This window comes from Terrapene carolina, unplaced genomic scaffold (assembly GCF_002925995.2).
Source record: "Terrapene carolina triunguis isolate 2854851 unplaced genomic scaffold, T_m_triunguis-2.0 Scaffold53, whole genome shotgun sequence".
NCBI lineage: Eukaryota > Metazoa > Chordata > Testudines > Emydidae > Terrapene > Terrapene triunguis.
In genome coordinates, this window is record NW_020664404.1 from 20638147 (window position 1) to 20658623 (window position 20477).

The 20477-nt window shown below is 43.9% G+C and overlaps 1 protein-coding gene across 1 annotated transcript; it reads left to right on the top strand.

Annotated features, from left to right (window-relative positions):
• The first annotated feature begins 1277 nt into the window (after positions 1-1277).
• LOC112109144 (serpin B3-like) lies at positions 1278-10961 on the top strand. Its single transcript, XM_024203548.2, is given in 7 exon segments — positions 1278-1445; positions 3081-3203; positions 3869-4012; positions 6115-6232; positions 7017-7159; positions 9322-9477; positions 10560-10961. Coding segments are annotated over 7 exon segments (1254 nt in total).
• The last annotated feature ends 9516 nt before the right edge of the window (positions 10962-20477 follow it).

The window sequence follows — 20477 nt, forward strand, 5'->3', positions numbered from 1 at the left end:
ATCCACTTGTGTAGTGAAGAAGAAAGGGGGACTCACATTCAAGTCCCTGCTCCAATGGCTATTTAATTTATACAAAGTGGAACAGCTTCAGTGGGAGAGACTCACTCCAGTGTACCTGATAGCCTAATCTTTATGGCAATCTCCTGATTGGTGAGAGATTCAAATTGAACTCTCTGTTCCAAACCAGGGAGAGGGGAGAATTGAACTTGGGTCTCCCACATTCAGGTGAATGCCCTAACCTTCAGGTAGAAAGGAGAGCACCACAACCTATATACTGGGCTAAAGGTATAGAGGGGCAAGGAGGACCCCACCAACCACTTAACGAATCCAACCTGAAAATGTTTTTTTGGCCCAAACTCTGGTAAATTTGTGTCAAATTCACAAATAGTTTCAGGTCAACCAGGATTACATTTTTTAGCAGATAAACTATTTGTCAGAAAAACTTCACCCGCTTCTTTTTTTACCAATTTGTGAAAGTCTTGAAACAGCTACCTGGAAGATATCAAGGGTGTCCCTTTTCCGAGTTAATGGAGATGGATTACAGTATAATCTTCCTCTCAGTCAATCTCAATTGGAAAATGTATTGCAATAGATAGACGTTCACACATCTTACACAGTGTATATTTCTTTTATAATAGAATAAGCTGATTCAGTCATATCTTACCATATATTAATCAAATCATTTTCTACACATTGTCTGTTGTTGTTACCTAGACACCAGGGGTCAAATTAGGCTCTCATTTACACCTGTGTATATCTGGATTAACTCCTCCGAAGTTACTCTTGATATACCTGGGTGCAAAAGAGAGCCTAATGTGGCCCTGATCACATACAAACAGAAATTGGAGCATCCAAGAATCCCTCTCAGGATGCCTGATTTTGAACTCATACTGCTGTAAATCATGAGTAACTCCCCTGAAGTCAGATGGGGAGATGCATCAGCGTGTTTCATTGCTCTAAGAAATTGTGTTGTTAGAAGATTTTACTCATTGTAGCGTTGTACATTAGCCGTAGAAGTGGAAGAAAAAGGATAGTTTCAATTTCCTGAGTGGAGAATTAGAGATGAGGCTGTTTTCTTAATGGGAATTCTCTTTTTAAAAGTCTGTATTGCAATCTTCCCAAAACTTATGCCCATGCCGACCCTGAGGCTAGACACGTGTGTATAACTAGCAAGAAAGCCACTGAAACCTTCGGATGCAGTAAGAGGTTGAGAAAAGAGACTTTTGAACTCTATTGATTTGGTTTATTTTTTTCCTCTGCAGCTTTTCATTTTCACAATGAACTCCATCAGTGAAGCAACTACCAAATTTGCCCTTGACTTTTTCAAAGTATTGAACAAAGATCATCCATCTGACAATATCATCTATTCTCCTCTGAGTATCTCAGCTGCCCTGGGCATGGTCCTTCTTGGGGCCAGAGGCAATACTGCCACCCAGATAGAAAAGGTAGGCAATAATAAGTCATTTGTTTTATTCCTTCATATTTGTTCAACAATGGCAGACCATTCCCATGTGCAATGTCACCTTAGCTCCTCAAGGCTCTTCTTTTAACGCAGAGCATTTTCCTTTTCCATGTGTAATATATCCTGCACAAGTAGCAATTGCCCTAGTTAAGGTCTCAAAGGCACTTTTATATTGAATGGAATTAAACTTTATGGAGTTGAAAAGGTGCCTGGCAGAAGCTGCAGGCTGAGAACATTATTATAAACTGGAAATAACATTTCCAGTCCAAGAGCAAGAGGTTTTCCCCCTCAAGCCCCGATCCTGCAAACTGCTCCATACATGAGTGTCATTACGTACATGAGTAGTGCATAATAGTACTTGGGTGTGTTATTGTTTGTGAGACTATGGCCTATGGTGCAGCTTCACTTACCTTCTGCCTAGGCTGGTCTAATTTGGCCCATAGAAATGTTTCCAGCCCCTCACATTCACTTTACACATACATTTCTGTTGTAACGTTATTGTGCACTGCCTGGTGTCTCTGATTTTAAAAGCATTTTAATTTATTTTGTTTTGGTGACATTTTTGTGTTCTGCATTGTACCAAAAGAGAGATACGTAGAGTAAATGGTTATTTCAGAAATGTGTGTAGCTCAGATGCAGTCCTTTTTAGTTGCTTACTATGAACATGCTGAGCATCAGATTTACTAGTGCTGAAGTGTCACAATTTTGGGTCATAGTTATAAAAAAATAAATTGAACATCTAGTTTGGCAAAAGTATTAACTTATTTCGGATCCCATGAGCCTGTGTGAGTCACCTTTTTTGATTGGAAAATTATTTGTACTGCTCAAGCTTGGATTGCACAGGAGTTAGTACTAATCAAGAATCATGTATCATCAGCCTTTGAATAAATCAACTGTCATCATTTGAGCTTTGAGATGAATATTTTGCTTTGAAGGCTAGAAGTGTGACCCAATACAGTTAGTAGATGTAAAGGGATCTGCAGACGAAAGGAATGAAATTTAAAAAAACCACACAGGTTCCAATGATGCCGGCACAGAAGTCAATGGCAAAACTCCTGTCCACTTAAATATGGGCAGCAACTAACTCTATATTTGACAAACAAACACTGCATTTGTTGGAATTAAACCTAGCAAACTATGAAAGCATTTCCATTGATCTTCAGATTGTTCCTTTCATTTAGGTTTTGTAAAAAATAAGCTTTTATCCAAGTCCCAATCCTGTGATAGGATCCACTATTGCAGATCCCTGCATGCCTGCAGAACCCTACTGAATTTATTGCCCGATTGCAGCACAGTGTAAAAAGATCTAACAAGCTGAATATTATGGGCAGAAATAGGAAGTGAATTCCAAAATCATAGAAATATAGCTCTCCCTTCTAGTGATTTTGAGTAGTATTCACCAAATGGCTTGCTGATTTTGATGTCAGTGGATGGACTGGAGCATCTAGTGATAAAAGTTGAGAACACTTGTCTTTTGAAAGCGTGGTGTCCATCTCCAATAGAAAGAACAGTAGGTAAGACAGACAACTGAATTTTCTGTGACAAGTTTAGTTTCACAGATTGTCATAAGTAATTCAATACAGTGTATGACTGTTGCAATGTTACATTTCTACTTCAGGCACTTCACTTCCTTGAATTTGCAGAACATGAAAATCCAGGAAGAGGAAGCTCTTCTGAAGCAACAAGAAGTGATGACAATTCAGAGAGAAGTCACAGATGACCTCTTCATCCCCGGCTGCTGGTATCTTAGAACAAATGTTGGAGTTGGAGAAACTTTGGGGAATTTGAATGAAAATTCAAAATTGTCAGATTTGAATTATAACATAAAAATGGGGGGGGGGGGAGAATGCTGTGATGGTGGGTGACAAAAGATATAAGGAGAAGGATAAAAATGTATACAAGATAGCAAAAAGTAAGGCTTAGGGTTTTTTATTGAAAATATTGTACAATTATATGCTTGATTTGTGGATGCAATAGTCATAACGTCATTTACAGGTGATGAGTTCAGTTTGCATCTTGTTATTTTAATGAACTTCTACCATGATTGTGAGCACATTTGCATGTATAAATCAGACATACAGAAAGCATTGGAAATTCTTCTACCCTGAACATTTTTCATTGTTCATCAAATTTTCACGTGTGGTGCTCCATAAGTAACGAGTGGAACATCCCGAAAGAGCCATGAATTACTTAGTCCTTATAACAGGGCTTTTGCGCCACAGATCTGCACTGTCAGGAACAAGAACAAGTCAGAGAAGGCAAAGCTAGTTTAGTTATTGAATCTGAATGGTTTAATAGGAGAACAATTATTAAAAACAAAACAAAACAACAAAAAATAACCAGTGTCTGTCACTCCCAGCCTTCTTCAGTCAGAAATAAACTACAGCAACTTTGTGTTATTTGAAGGTTCCTGATAATCAGTGTGATATACCTGGAGGGATTCATTCCCAGTTTCATGACATCATCTCAGCAATCAACAAACCCACTGCTTCTTATGAGCTGGCTATTGCCAACAGACTGTATGGAGAAAAGACATTCAATTTTCTTCAGGTGAGTTGCATTGGGATTCACATTAATGGCCTGTGACTTTGTAGGACAGATAGAGATGAACAACATGGGCTTAGTTCAGTTGAGGTCCCATTTCCTGCTGACTTGATGGGAGGTGTGTCCACTTAGACAAGGGGTGGAGTTGATCCCATGGAGGTACTGAATAGTAGGGCAGAACAGCCAATCATCTTAAAATAAATCATGTGGTTCCAGAATAGAATGTTTAAGCTAACTTTAAAGCCTTAGTTACAGGCTCTGCTCATTTCCCCCGGTCACACGAGCATTGGAACCTGGTCACAGGAGCATTGTAATTAGGTGTGTTGAACAGCATTGAAAGCATAATTTCTAAGTGTTTACTATCACTATTTGTATTTTGGCAGTGCCTAGAGGCACTAGTCTCATTGGACTAGACTGTACAAAATATAATAAAGAGAATGTTATGAAAGCCTGTCCCTCAAAAGCTGTTTTATACAGTACACTGTTACCCATGTTTTTCTTCAGCTTTGTAACTATTAAATTACTTCCATATATCAACAGCAAAATAAAGTTCAAAGGGTGGCTATAATAAAAAAAAACTATTTAATCGTGGCACCAGCTTACTCAACAGATACATATTCGGAGTTATATCTGCTTATTTGACTGACAAAGTTAAGATTTAATGCTTTCTATTCTTGTTAGCACTCTAGAAGTAACACAGTGATGGGAAAGTGAGCTAGAATTATTCTGGCTCATGCATCTTCAATAGAATCACTAACTATGTTCTGGGATGAATTATTCCTCCAGAAAGTTTCATGCTACCTTTTTAACCAATTCATTTCATGTTATTTACAAGGTCTCATCATTTGATTTGTGTGAAGTTTCATACACCCAAAAACTGTTCACAAATCATCTTTCAAAATTTACTTCTAGTTTTAAATTTCTTGTGGATTGCAGTCATCTTTAGTTATCTTGGCTGATGGGAAAAAGAAACATTGAGACAGTGCTTCAAAGACATTCATGAATTACTTATAAATATATAGTCAGTGACACATAGGTTAGACAGGGACAGAAGTGGCCAGAGACGTATATATCTCTAGGATAAATTCAGAGTTCTACGGGTAGAACCCCTGAATTTAACAGAAAGACCTATAGTGGGTCCTGTTCCACCAGTTTCTCCTGGTTTGCAGTCCACCCAGAATGGAAAGTAAAATTGAGAGACCTAAGCACTGGCTGCTGCAAGAGGAGGCAGCTTTATCATATCTGGAGCACCCACAGAGTCGGCGCCTATGAGCAGGATTCCAACCAAAACATGCCAACTTCCCACTGGACTATAGCTAGTGCATTTCCTCCCACGACCCCCCAGCCGTATCTTTTGGAGCTGTAGTTTAGGCATTGTCGGCAGGGCCGGATTTACACCTTATGCGTTCCTAGGCACAGCATCTTCAGTGCTCCCCCTGCCTACAGCTGACCTCTGTGTTGCACAAAATTTTAGAGAGGTAAGGTGCCCCTAGAACACTGGTGCTCCTAGGCATGTGCCTAATGTGCCTAATTGGAAATCTGGCCCTGATTTTCGGGGTCTCCGGGCTTTTCGGTGTGCGCAGTTTTGTGTGACTCAGATCCCTCTCAGATGTCCACATGCACTTGGGCGCCGGTCTGAGTCTCCATGGCTCCGGCTTCCACTGACAGGGGTTCCATCTGCTCCTGGGCTGGAGCCAACAAGGAGCATCCTTCCTCCCTAGAAGTCAGCACAGACTGAACTGGGGTGCTCCCTTTTATACTAGTGCTGCATCTGGAGCATGCCCAGTAGGGATGTGGGGGCATGGCTTCCTCAGCCCACAGTGAAGAGTTAACTCTTCCCCATCCAGTGCAAGGTGAGTTCACCCCGTCACAAACTGTTTTATCCAAACTCTCCAAACCTATCGAGCCCTTTGCCTATGCTATACCCAACTGGTCCAGTTCATTCTGCTAGTCCACCCCATCTTTAGGATATACAAAAATCACTTTTGCAGTGTTGCAGAACTAAAAAACAGGAACATTTTATTTTATTTAGCACAGTCTTAAAAAAAAAAAAGAGAGAGAGACCTGTTTTCTGATGTATTGTTCTGACATTCTCTCTTATCATACAGCAATACCTATCCTGCATACAAAAGTTATACCAGGCAGAATTGGAACCAGTTGATTTTCAGAATGCTGCAGAGGAAACCAGAGAACAGATAAATTTGTGGGTTGAAACCTTTACAAATGGTAAGGACAGGTCAGCCATTGGCTGCTATTACTTGATATTTAATCGCTTGAAGTGTACAAGGTGCTGAAGAACCTGGAGGAGAAAAATGTTTCCTCATAATTGGAGCACGCCCAGCATGGGGCTGCAGTGGCAGCTCTCCACAGTTTGACCACTTGAGTGATGTAGAGCTAGATCATTAATTCCCACAGAGAAAACGTATTTGAGGAGAACAGAGTAGCCAGCAAACTCTGGACCCTAGTACAACACCCATTGAAATCAATAGGAATTCTTCTGACAACTTCAGTGGGTGCTGGATGAGACCACCTGTCTGTTTGACTGCATGGAGTTTAAGGAACTATCAAATCAGATGCAAGAGGTATTGGGGGGCAGGTAGTGGGGACCTTCTGAAAGTACCTTGATTTATGAGCTCCTCTACAGATAAGGTAAAAGACAGCCCCCTACTTAAAATTTTACCTGGAGCCAAGACTAGTCAGGAGAAATAAAGAATAAAATGGCCATTTTAGGAGACATCTACTCTCCATTGTACACTTGAGGCACATCAGTGGGTCAGTTTGGGGAAAATCATGGTAACACTGCTTGGGTTCCACTAGTTCTGTGAATAGACAGAGGAGTTCAGCTTCTCAGGGCTGTCAGTCAAACATTTTTCATGTGTGTCCAGTATCACATATATATTCTTACACCCAGGTACATACAAGCACTAAACATCAATGTTATTACAACAGATAACTGGAACTAGATTTACTGATCTGCCAAAACAAACTAATTTCCCTCCCTTTCTTTAAGGTAAAATCAAGGATCTCTTTGCCCCGGGCACTCTTGCTGCTCAGACTACGTTAGTTCTCGTGAATGCTGTCTACTTCAAAGGGAAATGGGAAGTGGAATTTAAGAAAGAAAACACAGAAGAAAGACCTTTTCGGATTAACGAGGTAGATTACAGAAGTACACATCACATCATTGCGCCTATTACTTTACATGCTTGGCAGACTATGAGGCACACTGGGACCTGCTCTGGGGGTGGAGAGGGATTTTTTCCCAAAGCTTCTGCTAGGAGAGTGCATCATGCCTGACACAGGTACAATGCCTCACAAAGCCACCTGGGGCACAGGGGAAGCCAATGTATAAGAAGCTGCAACATCTGCCCCCTCTGTGGCCTGTCAGCTCTTCCAACAGGAATGGAAGTGTTCAGGACATAGCCCCGCTTTCTCCCCATCATAGGCACCAAGTTCCTCTCTACTCCCCTCTGCTTGATCCCTCCTCTGCCTGAGGCCTGCCCCCACTCCACCTCTTCCTGCAAGCCCCCATCCCTGCCCCACTTCTTTCCATCCTTGCTCTGCCCCCCCCACTCTACCCCTTCCCCCAAGGCCCCACCCCACCTCTTCCTGTCCCTCTCCCGAGCACGCCCCATCCCTGCCCCTTCCCCTCCCTCCCAGAGGCTCCTGCATACTGCAAACAGCTGTTCCACAGCGTGCTCGGAGGGAGGGGGAGGAGTTGATCAGTGGCAGGGGCGGCTCTATGTTTTTTGCCGCCCCAAGCACAGCAGTCAAGTGGCCTTCGGCGGCCTGCAGGCAGTCCGCTGGTCACATGGATTTGGCGGCTTTTCTGTGGGTGATCTGCCGGTCCCGTGCCTTCGGCGTACCTGCCGCCGAATTGCCGCCGAAGCCGCGGGACCGGCCTGACTGACTGCCTACCTCACAGCGACCAACACGCTGCCCCCCGCGGCTTGCCACCCCAGGCACGCGCTTGCTGCGCTGGTGCCTGGAGCCGCCCCTGATCAGTGGGGCTGACCGTGGCTCAGCGGTGCTGGGGAGAAGGAGGGAGGTGGGTGCTAAGCACTTGCTAATTTTTTTCCATGGGTGCTCCAGCCCAGGAGTTCCCATGGAATCAGTGCCTGTGCTCCCCATCCCCTTTGGGGTTGCTGGTGCAATTAGGTTCACTACCCTTGTATAGTTTTGCACTCAGAAGAGCAAAGACTGACGGGCCCCTGAGCAGAGGCCTACCATAAAGATGCATCTTGTACCTTCCCCCACTACGTACCTAGTTTGGAGCAGTCCACAGTCTGGCATCTAATAATTTTCTACATAGACTTTTAACTGGTTTGCTTGTATTCAGACCTACAATGAGTTGTTCTGCTGCCCTGTTTACAATGATTGCCACCAAGAAATCCATTTAGTCTGTGTTCAGTTTCCATATTCTGTCACCAGATTGATCTCCCGCCTCATTTTTCTCATTAAGATTAAATATTGAAAGTGGGAGGCTTTTTTTAGTTTACATTCTGTACACTGTCCCTGTGCTATTCCACCACATGTTGTGTGGGCAATGAATGTAATATAGTCAGCTTCGTATTTGCTTCAATTCAGTTTCACCTTCTGTTAGTCACACATTAGCACAATGTAGCAAAAATAGGTTGGCAATGTTGCGAGGGAAACATTTGTTTAACTAAAGGAAAATTGTTCTTAGTGGAATTTGTTTCCATTACATTGTTTTGTGGATGACTGTTGCTTTTAGGTTTTGTAAATTTCTGGGTCAATTTGACCTGAGAACATGCTATTATATTGAAATTTAAATTAAATGAAAGATGAAAACCTGTAGTTTTAATGCCCTTAATGTGGTTCTCAAGCCGGACAACCAAACTGTGATGCACACTATCAGCGGCAACTTCTGAAATTGTTGGTCCTAGGAAATAGCATTAACTGTTCTTCTAAACCTTCTATTCATCTTGGGGTGGGTGCGCCTGTGTGCAGGCACAGGGAGATGATAAATGGTATCTCAGCTTTTAAGGGGCAGGGGAGAAGCAGCATCGGGGAATCCTGGATCATGGGAATGGGCTTTATGGGGTTTCCTAGTCTACATGTTCCCATACCTCACACTGACTCCTTTCCCTAGATGCAGAGAGGGAGAAAAAACTGTTGTGAGATGTTTGAAGAGGTTCAAGAGGACTTTATACCTTTCTTTAGAAGGTGCTAATCTGGCCCTAAACAACCACTGCAGCATTTAAGTCCAAGTGAAGATGTAATACAAGGAAAAACATTTAAATACAGGAGGATACATTGTATGTATTTCATTTGTTACTAATTGTCATTGCTTTCAGACTACAAGCATACCTGTGCAGATGATGTACCATAAGGGCGAGTATAAAATAGCTACAATAGAGGAGCATAATTGTCAGGTGCTTGAACTCCCATACAAGGATGGTGACCTGAGTATGTATATACTGCTGCCAAAAGACTATACGGGTCTAACACAGGTAAAGTTACCTATGATGAGATGATAACCTTATAATCAGAATATGAACATGGCAATGTCTTGTGTATCTCTCATCACCTGGACAGACAGTATAGGAGAAAATTACCTTTCCTCCTCCTTGTTGCAGAGTATGCAGCACGTTGAATAGTAAATCTGAAGGCAGGCTGCTTATGCTGTTCCTGTGTCTATTGAATTTTCAGAAAACAAACAATTAGCCAGCTATTTTATTCTCCAAATAGGGCACGGTGACAATGTAATTAATAGCTAATTGCTACATTTTTGTATTATCAACCTTTCTAAACAGTTAATACCCACACAGACTAGTCTAAAAAAGAATGAATAATAAATGCAAACAATATAGGTAACACATTGGCAGATCCACAGAGGCTGTCTGCCACATATTGCTGCCAGACTTAACATCTGATCCAGCTCCCTAACCCTTCTCCCATACAATTCAATTGCAAAACACCCATTGAATTCACTGGTGCAGGATCAAGTCCTTTAGCTTTAATGGTAGAAGTCTGAGCACTGAAGTTAAAAGTTGCACCATTGACTCCCACTGGTGACCCAGCATTGTGGTCATTATATTTACATTGATTATAGAATCTTGTTTTCTTTTTTCCAAACACTGGGCAAACACTTATTTGGAAATCTTTAGGGTACAGCTACAGGGAGATAGAAGCCCTGTGGGCTGAGGGGCTAAAAAGTGCTGTGCAGACATTGAGGCTCAGTCTGGAGTCTAAGCTCCGGGACACTGAGGGGGTGGAGGGTCCCAGGGCTTGGGCTAGAGCCTGAGCCCAAATGTCCACACAGCAATTTTTCAGCCCTGGAGCCTGAGCCTTGTGATCCTGAGTCAGCAGACACGGGCCAACCGTGGGTTTTGTTTTTTTTATTCCCTTTGTAGACATACCCCTAGTGAACTTCATGCTTCTGACCTCAGTAGCATTCTAAGAATCATGCCTGCCATGGTTACCACAGTGTGAATGAAAGTCACTTTTCCAACCTTCTCACACAGTTCCATGTCTTGTTGATTTTTATGCGTAACTGCAAGATTCTGATTCCCGTGCATCTTTATACCTGTAGCTGGAAAAGGAACTTACCTATGAGAAATTAACAACTTGGATCAGCCCCTATTATATGAAAGAAGATGAAGTGGAGGTGTCTCTTCCTCAGTTCAAAATTGAGACAGAAGCTCAACTCAACCAATATTTAGAAGCTTTAGGAATAACTGATGTGTTTAACCATGAATCAGATTTATCTGGAATAGCAAAAGCAGGTGGCCTGTCTGTCAGTGGAGCTGTCCATAAAGCTTATATAGAGGTCAATGAAGAGGGCACTGAGGCAGCAGCTGCAACTGGAATTGGCATAGGTGTGACCTCAGTCAGACCACAAGTAGAGTTTGTGGCTGATCACCCTTTCCTCTTCATTATCAGACACCAAAAAACTGAAAGCATTCTCTTCTATGGTAGATTCTCTTCCCCTTAAGAAAATTTCTAATTAACATGAATGAGATTCTGGACCACGGAACCATGATATGGAAAATACAATGGAAATGTTTATTTTTTTCATTTTTCTCTTTTCCTTCCACTGTATCTAGCCAGTGACTTCATAGTTATATACTCATAGCAGGACTCATGTGACATTCTTTTGATGAAAGAGTCCTACATTGTCTGTTTCTCTCCCTCACAAGCTTGCTTCTGGTTCCTACTTAAAGAATGTCCCACTCTCTCAGCACCCGAGGAAGGGCACCTCGGCTAAGTCCCAGCTCAATAGGAATCACCTTGAACCAGAGCTTTGAAAATCAGTAGTGAAGTAAAGAGCTATGAATTTTCTTAATCATCCTGAACTGAATGGGTATCGACACAAACATTGACCAAACACTTGCAGTGGAGAACCTGGCCCAGAGTTGCAGCAATGTAATGGTGAAGAATCAGGCTCATTGTTCTCAGCCATTGTTATTGCCCTTCTGCCACCTGTACTCACAGCGAGTTGTGCTTACTTCATAAGGAATCCTGCTGAAGTGAGTAGGACTACTGTGGAGGAAGGCACTGCTCAATGTGATGTGGAGCAGAGGGAGCTGCAAAACAGAGTCTGACTTCTTAGTAGTTGAATATAACGTTAACACTGTACACGGATACAAACTCCTACAGACAGGGTGTGAATTAGGGATGCTGTGGGAACTTTGTACTTCCTGACACCTGCATTGATAATTAACACAAATGTTGCTGTGACCCAAGAACCTCTTAATACCAGCTGGCAAGGGGATGCAGAGGACTCCAAGTTCTCCTGATTCTCGAGCAAAAGAATGTCACGTGAGGCCAGAAATAAGAGTCAGTATTGCACTATTCATCAATATTGTTATGAAATGTATGTAAGGATACTATGTAAGGAGTGATGTATGTATACGGAACATATGTTCTTAAAGTCTGTGTCTGGGCGTTGGTCACCAGCAAAGGTAAAAAACAGGTTTTTTTGTCAGACAAGAGGTGTTCAGCCATCTGTTTATTTAGATGTAAACTGAATGTTGTCTCATTCACAATGGGTCTCCTATCACCAGTCTGAACTGAATGCAAATGAAGGATTGTGAGAACTTCAGAATGGAACTAAAAGGAAGAAAAGAGCAGGGAGGGAGAACCTTATCTTGAGGTGCACCTCAAAGGTTTGTTCTACTATATTTGGGGGGCAAAGAAGATACCCAGGCATCGCTCAGCTAGGAAGTAAATGGACAGCAGATTTGCTTCATGAAAGTGGGATCTCAGCCAGGCTGGGCTGAAAACACTGGAGAGAACTTTGGGTGAGAAACTTCTTTATCAGCAGGTCAACCTCTTAGTTAAGTTTAGCTAGTCTATAGAAAGAGTGTTATTTTGCTTTAAATGTAACCATTTGATTCCAATATTCTTGCTCACTATTACTTGAATTCTCTATTCTATAATCTCTTGATAATAAACGTATTCTTGTTTTCACTATAAACATATCTAAGTGCTGTGGTGTGAAGTAAATTGATGATCCTAAGTTGAATCTTACAAGCTAGTATGTAATGTTTCTTTGGGAACGGCAGGCCCGGTAATTCTGTGAGTGTTCAGTGGATCAGGGACCAGACACTGCAGGGAACGCTCTGAGGACTCAAGGGTTGATGTGTGTCCATCACTACTTGTGCAGAGAGAACAAGGCCTGAGGGATTCTGGAGGGTAGTGCTTATATAGCCAGAGGCTGTTGGTTTCAGGGAGCTGATCCACAGCAGGCACAGACAAGGCTGCTTCACGCTAAGGGCAGGTGGTGGTGAGGTGCCTCAGAACCCTGGGTACCCCTGGGGAGCGTCACAGTTGCATTAGCACTTTTAAAAATCATTTAATTGGTTATAATTTGACTAAGTCCAGTTGTTTGCCACCAACTGTGAGACTACTGTGAACAGGAAAATTGGGATCTTCCAAATTTCATGTAGCAATTTCCTGTCAGTTTTTAGAGTTTAACATGAAATTAGAAAATTTTGTAGACTCGTCAAAAATCTAAATTGTAATTAACCAATTGTCTTCAAAAAGGGCAACTGGGGAAAATAACTGTCTTTCTGCAGAGTTCTCGAGATTGTAATTTTATTGCTTTTCTTTGGGGAAATATTATAGATGTATTTTGCTTTTGACCTTTTAATTTGCACAATTGCAATGCATCTATACAGCTGTCAAGTCAAGCACTCAATAAATCACAACATATTTTTTCATTTTCAGTAGTGGCAGGGAAATAAGCAAAACAGAAGTTGAAGACATACCTGTGTGCATTCACGTAAGATAGAAGCAGCAAGTGTATAACATACTACTAGTGGTCACCTGATGATAGACAGTTCATAGACCCCTGTTCCAGACAGTACTTGGCCATGCACGTATGTTCCAGTGATTGCAATGGGGCTCAAGCATGTGCTTAGCATTTGTTTAAGTGCTGTTCTGAATACGGATGCACTCCTTGGGCCGTAACATACATCTTCTTCTAATCATTCTTAAGTGGACAAGTACTAATAATACATATTGATATTTTGGCAATTCTACTCAGTTTCATTTTTCAGTTTTATACTCCCTTGGTTCCTAACCATAAGTGTTAAGCCGTAAAACATTGTTTCTGTAATATACCAATATAATCTACCTAGACCAGTGTTTAGATAAATTATGTGCCCTGAGAAATGATTAAAAGAAAGAAGCTCTAATCTACAAGGTACTGAGCGTTTCTCGTATATGAGGTGAGAAACAAGGAAGTAGCCTCCTGTCCATAAATTAGGGCTTGTAGCAATCTGCATGGAACTGGGAGGGAAGAGTTTGGAGCCAGCAGCAGGAAGCCAGTCTGTGTGCACATGGCTGGAAATGTTGCTGCAGTTGCAGCATTGTGTAAAAGTTGCACTCACCGCAGGTGCACCCTTGTGGCTGGGTGTTATGTAGCAGCTCATCATGTAGCACCCCTTGCTGACAGCTGCTACAGCCTTGGGGTAGCCTCTTTTCTCATGACTTGGCATTCCTGCCAGGTCTCTTTAGAGTCTCTCTCCTGCCAGGGTTTCAGTGCCCTACACAATACTGGTCATTGATCTGCCATCTTCCTCCCCTCCCAGACTCCGCTTCCACTCTACTCTTCTATCAGTCTAGCAGCCCCAGAGCTTCTCCCTGGAGTTTGTTAACCCAACTCAAAAGCAAACCACAGATTTCAGGGAAAGCAGCGTCAGGCCCTTTTCCTGCCTTGAACTTTTAAACTGTGTTCACCACCCTCCCACCCCAGCTCTCCATTCTTCTGCAGAGTGCTGACTTTCGGGGACTACCCTCCTTAAGTCTTGCCCTGTTTGGATCCTCAACTTCAGTCCCTCCCAAGGCTTTCTGCCTGTGGGGTGGCCTTCTCTCAGGCCCACTTCAAGATTCCCCTTCAACCCTGCTCCCCCTTCCATCCAACTCCCTCCTGAACTTCCTCCATGCTCTACTATCCAGACTACAGGTTTCTTCCCCTTTCTCTTTCTCCCTAAAGTCCTTTTCTACTCTGGGCTTCCTCCCTTTATAAAAAGCACCCACATCCTCCACCAGCTGAGACTCATCTTTAACTGGTCCTGGCCTGCACTCCAAGTGCCATCGCCTGTGTGTATTGATCTCTCAGGCCCAGATTAACAATTTCATCACCTGTGTGTGGTAAACACCACTGCTCTCTTCAAAAAGAGCAGTTTAGTTTTAGGATCATGGAGTCTTCTCATCTTATTGCCCTGTACATGGTACATGAAACATGGTGGCAATGGTCAGTCTAGAAAGACAATAAGGAAGAGTGTGTGATTAACAGGCCTATAAAGCAGCACCTAGAAAGAGAGGAAACATGCAGCATGCAGGTAGTCAGAACAGCAGAAAGGTTTCCAGCCAGGATCTGACAAACCTGCAAAGAACAGGCATCATTACACCCATAGAAACTAGCACAAAGTGGATAAGCCACCTAGTCATGTTGAGAAAACCAACAGGTAAACTGAGGATCTGCATGGACCCCAAACCATTGAAAACAAGTCACTAGCCATTCCCAATGACCAAGGACATACTATGTGATGTATCCAGGGCAAATGTCAAGAATGGGTTCTGGTGTACTGAGCTAGATGAGCCATCCAGCCACCTGACAACCTGTGTCACACTTTTTGGCAGGTGGTGTGGGTACAAAAGCTTATGGGCATCAGCTTGGCCCCAGAAGCGTTCCACTGTAAATTGAACCGGGCACCTCAAGAGTATAGTTGACAACATTCTTATTGCAGAGGAAGGAGATATCAAGGAAGAGGCAATCCAAATCCTCAATACTAAGCTATGGCAACAGGTGCCAGGAGCGCAATATTAGGCTGAATACAGACAGGCTGAAAATGAGAAGAACTGAGATTCTCTACTCCAGGAATTTGACTTCTGAGGGATTTGGTGGCACACAGAGAGATGTTTTGAGTGCCACTAAGGAAATGCTCAGACCAAAGGGAGTCCAGCACTTTATAGGGATGGCCAATGATTTTTCCAGATTCTGTTCCAACCTGTTAGACGCCTGTGATCCTCTGAGACCCTTAACATATAATGATGCACCTTGGGAATGATCAGAGACCCAAATTCAGGCTGTGATGCTGGCAAACCAGGGGCCAGTTCTTGCCAAGGCTTTAGCCCTCAGCTGAGCACTGAGAAATTCCTTACTGGAAACCAGACCAGCTCACATGTGTGTTAGTACGGTTAAGATGGATATTAGACTTATAACATGTGTTTAGCCTTTATAAAATGCTTGTAAGTTGCTGAATGTATTAATCCTACTTATAATGTCTGTTTTCCATGCTGTAAGGAAATACTTAAGTATTTGCTATACAGTTGTAAAATGTTTGTTCTGAAATTCTAACTCACCAAACAAGAAAAAAAAAGTTACCTAGTGCAAAATGCTAAATCCCTGTGAAAGGTTTTATCTCTTGCCCATCAGGAGGGGCTATCCTGAAACTAAATGAGCCAGTGTGAGACATCTGAGTACAAAGACTTTGCTAATTGCCTCTGCACACCCATGAAGAGGCTACATGCAAAAGGGCTCATCCTATCAGCTTGAATTCTGGAAGAAGGAAATAAGTTTGCTTGCTTTAACCTCTCATTTCTCTTCTTAGTTAATAGGTCTTTAGTTAATTACTAGGATTGGTGTTTGTCTTTGGTGAAAGATCTAAAGATCTAAAGTACAAATTGACCTGGGGTAAGTGACTGGTCTCTCCTGACTGGGCGCAACCTGAATATTTTGTAATCTGTGGGGTATAGCAACCATCTGCCACATAATCCAGTTTGCCTTGGTGGCAAGATAGATCGGAATGTCTAAGAGGACTGCCTGTGACTCCATGGTAAGACTGTTACAGAGATTTAGGAATTCACATTTGTTAGTGGGTTTGTGAAATTTAATTATAGAACATCCAACCAGTTTGGCATCTCGGTCCTGCTTCTTGACAGTCTGCCCTGAGGTTGGCACACATGGTTGTGAACCACTCCAGACAGTGTGACACAGGCATTTGAAAGAGTAAAGTAAGCCACCAGTCCTAAAGTACTAAAACCCCATGGAATAGCTAGCGCTGCAACATGATGCCTCAGAAGGAGGTCTAGGGGCAGCACGGATACAAAACCCATAGCATCTGCTACTACAACCCTGACAGATACAGAAAGGAGATATGCTCAGATGGAAGAGGAGCAACTTGCTGTGCTCTTAGGAAAGAAACAATTCCATCAGTTCACTTTTGGGCACAATGTAAGATGTGCAGCTGGATCAGAAGCCAGTAGAAAGTAGCATAAAGAAGCCACTTCTGAGTGCACCAAAGTCTTCAATTCCTGTTATTGAGACTGCAGCGCGGTGATGTGAGGATAAGGCACTGCCCAGGAAAGGGTCTACTGGTGGCAGATGTACTCTGGAAAATAACCCTTGCCTAGTGTAACATAAATGGCTCTGTGGAATAGAAAATAGGATTAATGAATATGCCACAATACCTTTGCATCTCTGATGGGAGGCTCCAGGAAGTCCAACAAAGCACCAAGAGGATGGGATGCTCCAGACAGTAAAACAATTCATACTTCAGAACTGGCCAGATTGCAAGGAGTAAGTGCCATAGGAGGTTACCTGATATTACCACATAAGGGATGAGCTGAATATGCATGATAGGATTTTGAAAGAAGGGTGGAAGACATTCCCCACCATCAGTGAGAACACAAAGAAGAAGTGGGGGACTGGTTTTAAGACCAACACATTTGAAGGAATATGAAACCTAACAGGCCACAAGGGGCTGGTGGAAGTGTTCACAGCTCCCTAGTGGGTTATGTACTAGTAACCTGTGGCCCCAGCAAGTAAACAGAAAAGTCAGGCCATAGGCATTTCAGATTTGGCACTCCAATTCAATCCATACTGTCAGTGGCGCAGGAACATTTTTAGTAGTGGGGCTGCTGAAAGCCAGTCCCTTTACCTGTCTGCCTCCCGCCCCTGAGGCTGAGAGCAGGGCCATGTCTCTGGGATCGGGGGACCCGGACAGAGGTAAGAGGGCCAAGGCCACAGCGGGGGGCAGGTGTGGGGCCAGGATCAGAGCCTGGGCAGGGGCCGGCAGCCGGGGCCCCACGTCTGAGGCCAAGATCAGAGACCCGGCTGTGGAGCTGGGCACAGGACCAGTGGCCAGGGACTGGGGCCGGCAGCTGGGGCCCCAGGAGCAGAGCCCCAGCACGGGAACAGGAGTGGGGTGGGCCCTGGGACCAGAGGCCTGGGACGACGGTGAGACGAGGAGTTGGGGAGCAGAGTGTGGGCGGAGAGCATAGACGTGGGAACACCCCCAGGTTTTATGCACGGAGCCCCACAGCACCCCGTAGCACCCACACTTCCCACACCTGTGCATACTGTTGACATTGATGTCCCAGTACTTCTGTACCTCACGTGTAAAATGGGGAGATCACTACCTCACTGTGGTGTTGTGGCATCATTAACATTTGGGACGCACTTAGCTGCTACTGTGATGAGCGCCACAGAAAAGCTCATAAGGAAATAAATAATTCTGTCTTCAGTGCGGTGTTTGAATGGTGTGCAGTAAATAAAGGTGGGGGCCACATATTTAATGCAGAAACATAATAGCTGCTCATTTACTTAGTGCTGTCCATCCTGTGCACTGAATGAGGCAGCAGACCTGTGGAAAAATGTTAGTGTAATTAGAAACTGTAGCATGAAAAACAGACATCTTAATTTGGGACTTTCCTAATTCTTGTGTGCTTGACTTTGCAATCTTAATGTTCCTTTAACATAGCTTTGTGTGTGCAAACATAGCTAGGTTTTCTTAAAAAAAAAATTGAAAAAAACCCAAACCAACCCCCCAGCAATTCCATCCTGTGGAACAGTACTGATTCCCATCTGGTTCATCAACCGCACTACAACTCCAAGGAAGCACCACAGCAGGCTTTTTGAATTGGAGTTTTTCAGTTTTCAGCTGGAAACCAAAATATTTTCTGCACAAAGCAGGCATTTTTTATAAAATCTTTTAGTCAATGTCACAGCCCCAGTCAACATCCCTCTGGGGTTAGACTACTTGATACCCCTTCTTGGAAGTGACCTCAGCCTGATGGCCACTGCTGAACCCCCACAAGCAAGCTCACCCTCCCCACAGCTTGGGGACTCTGGTTTACAGTTTAACCCTTCTTGGAACCCTTGAGGAAGCCAATAAGGTCTGGTCTATACTACCCGCCTGAATCGGCGGGTAGAAATCGACCTCTCGGGGATCGATTTATCGCGTCCCGTCGGGACGCGACAATCGATCCCCGAATCGGCGCTCTAACTCCAGCAGCGGAGGTGGTAGTAAACGCCGCCGACAAAAAGCCGCAGAAGTTGATTTTGCCGCCGTCCTCACAACGGGGTAAGTCGGCTGTGATACGTCGAATTCAGCTACGCTATTCACGTAGCTGAATTTGCGTATCTTAAATCGACTCCCCCCTGTAGTGTAGATGTACCCTAAGACACTTTGCAGAGGGATTTCTAAACCAGTCCAGTATTGCCAACTCCCAAGGCTCAAAAAGCATGTGTCTGTCCCACACGCCAAAGAGTTTTAAGGGGGGAGATTATTTTGTATTTATTTTAATCTGTTTTTTGATATTTGACCTCCCATTGCTTATCCCCAGTGTGTATGTGTGTGTGTGTGAGTGAGAATTAGCATTGCCAACACTCCCATATTTATTAAGGTGTTTTTCACCCCTTCTGCAGGAACTCTCACTGCCTGTTCCCGCCCCCTATCAGAACTGCTCACCCCCAGCCTTCCTTCTGCTCTCTCTGCAGCTCCTGGGGCTCTTCACTCTTCTCTCCCTGGGAAGGGGGTTTCCAGCAGGTCCCCCTTATCTCCCTTGTAGGCTGGGGGCTGGGCTGGGGGGGCCTTTAATCCCCTGCTGCCCTTCCCAGGCCAGTGCTGCTGGGAGAAAGGGGAGGAGCAGAGGGGTTATCCTCATTGCTCACAGGGGGAGGGGGAGCTACCCCAAGCTGCAGGGCTCTTTCTGTTCCCTCCCCATCTCCCCCTCTGAGAATGGCATCAGCTCCTGAGGAGAGGGGCAAGTGAGCTCTGCCTGATTCATGCAGTAGCTCTGCTTTGCTACTGTTCCCTAGTGGGGAAAGCAGTCTGGCTGTTTTCCCCCTAGGCAGAGCTGACATTCACCAGAAAGCTGGAGTGTCTTACGTTATCACCAGACTGGCTGCAACCCCAGCCCAACTGTGGTGAGTCCGGGAGATATCGTGAAAGTTGGCAGCACTGCACTCACACTTACTTTTCAATAGCACAAGCAAGCTACACATCCATGCAAAACACAGGACACTCGTATGTCATTTCCTGCCTCAGTTTCCTCACCACTCTGGAATTTCTGGGCTCCAAGTCCTTTCTCCTGCATGTCACTCCACCAGCACAGGTTTCTCTTTCTCTTCTGCTTGGTGAGAGCGAGCAGGCGGTGCTCCAAGCAGTCCTGATCTTTTGATAACTTCCAGTCCCCTCTACGGTGGGAAACCTTGTGGTCAACCTCAAGTCACTCCCTCAGGAGATCAAGATCCCACATCATGTGGTTTGTGGACCTGAAGTTCTGACTTGAATAACTGGCTCTATGTAGGCTGTTGCCCTGCCTCCCCTGGTGTTCTGATGTTGTAGATTGTCGCTAAGGTTCATCAGATTCAGAGGCACACACCCAAGCACCACACACCCCTCTCCGTATCACGATTAGTATGGTGAAAGAATTACAGCACGACAGCCATAAAACAATAACAAAGTTACTTTGCCTCCAGATTGAACAAACAAAGGCCGAGTCCCTGAGCGATCTGAGAAAACAAAATATCTGGAGCCTCTTTTTCTTTAGAGAGAAGTAGCACAAGCCCAACAACCTTCTCCTCAGGATTTAAACAAAGTCTTCAGCTTCCATTTCCTTCAGGGAAGAGCTATGGGAAAAGTTCCACACAATATGTAATAAGGTCTCCAGTTCCTTCTTCTTTCACAGAAAAGATATGAGGAAATTCCAGACA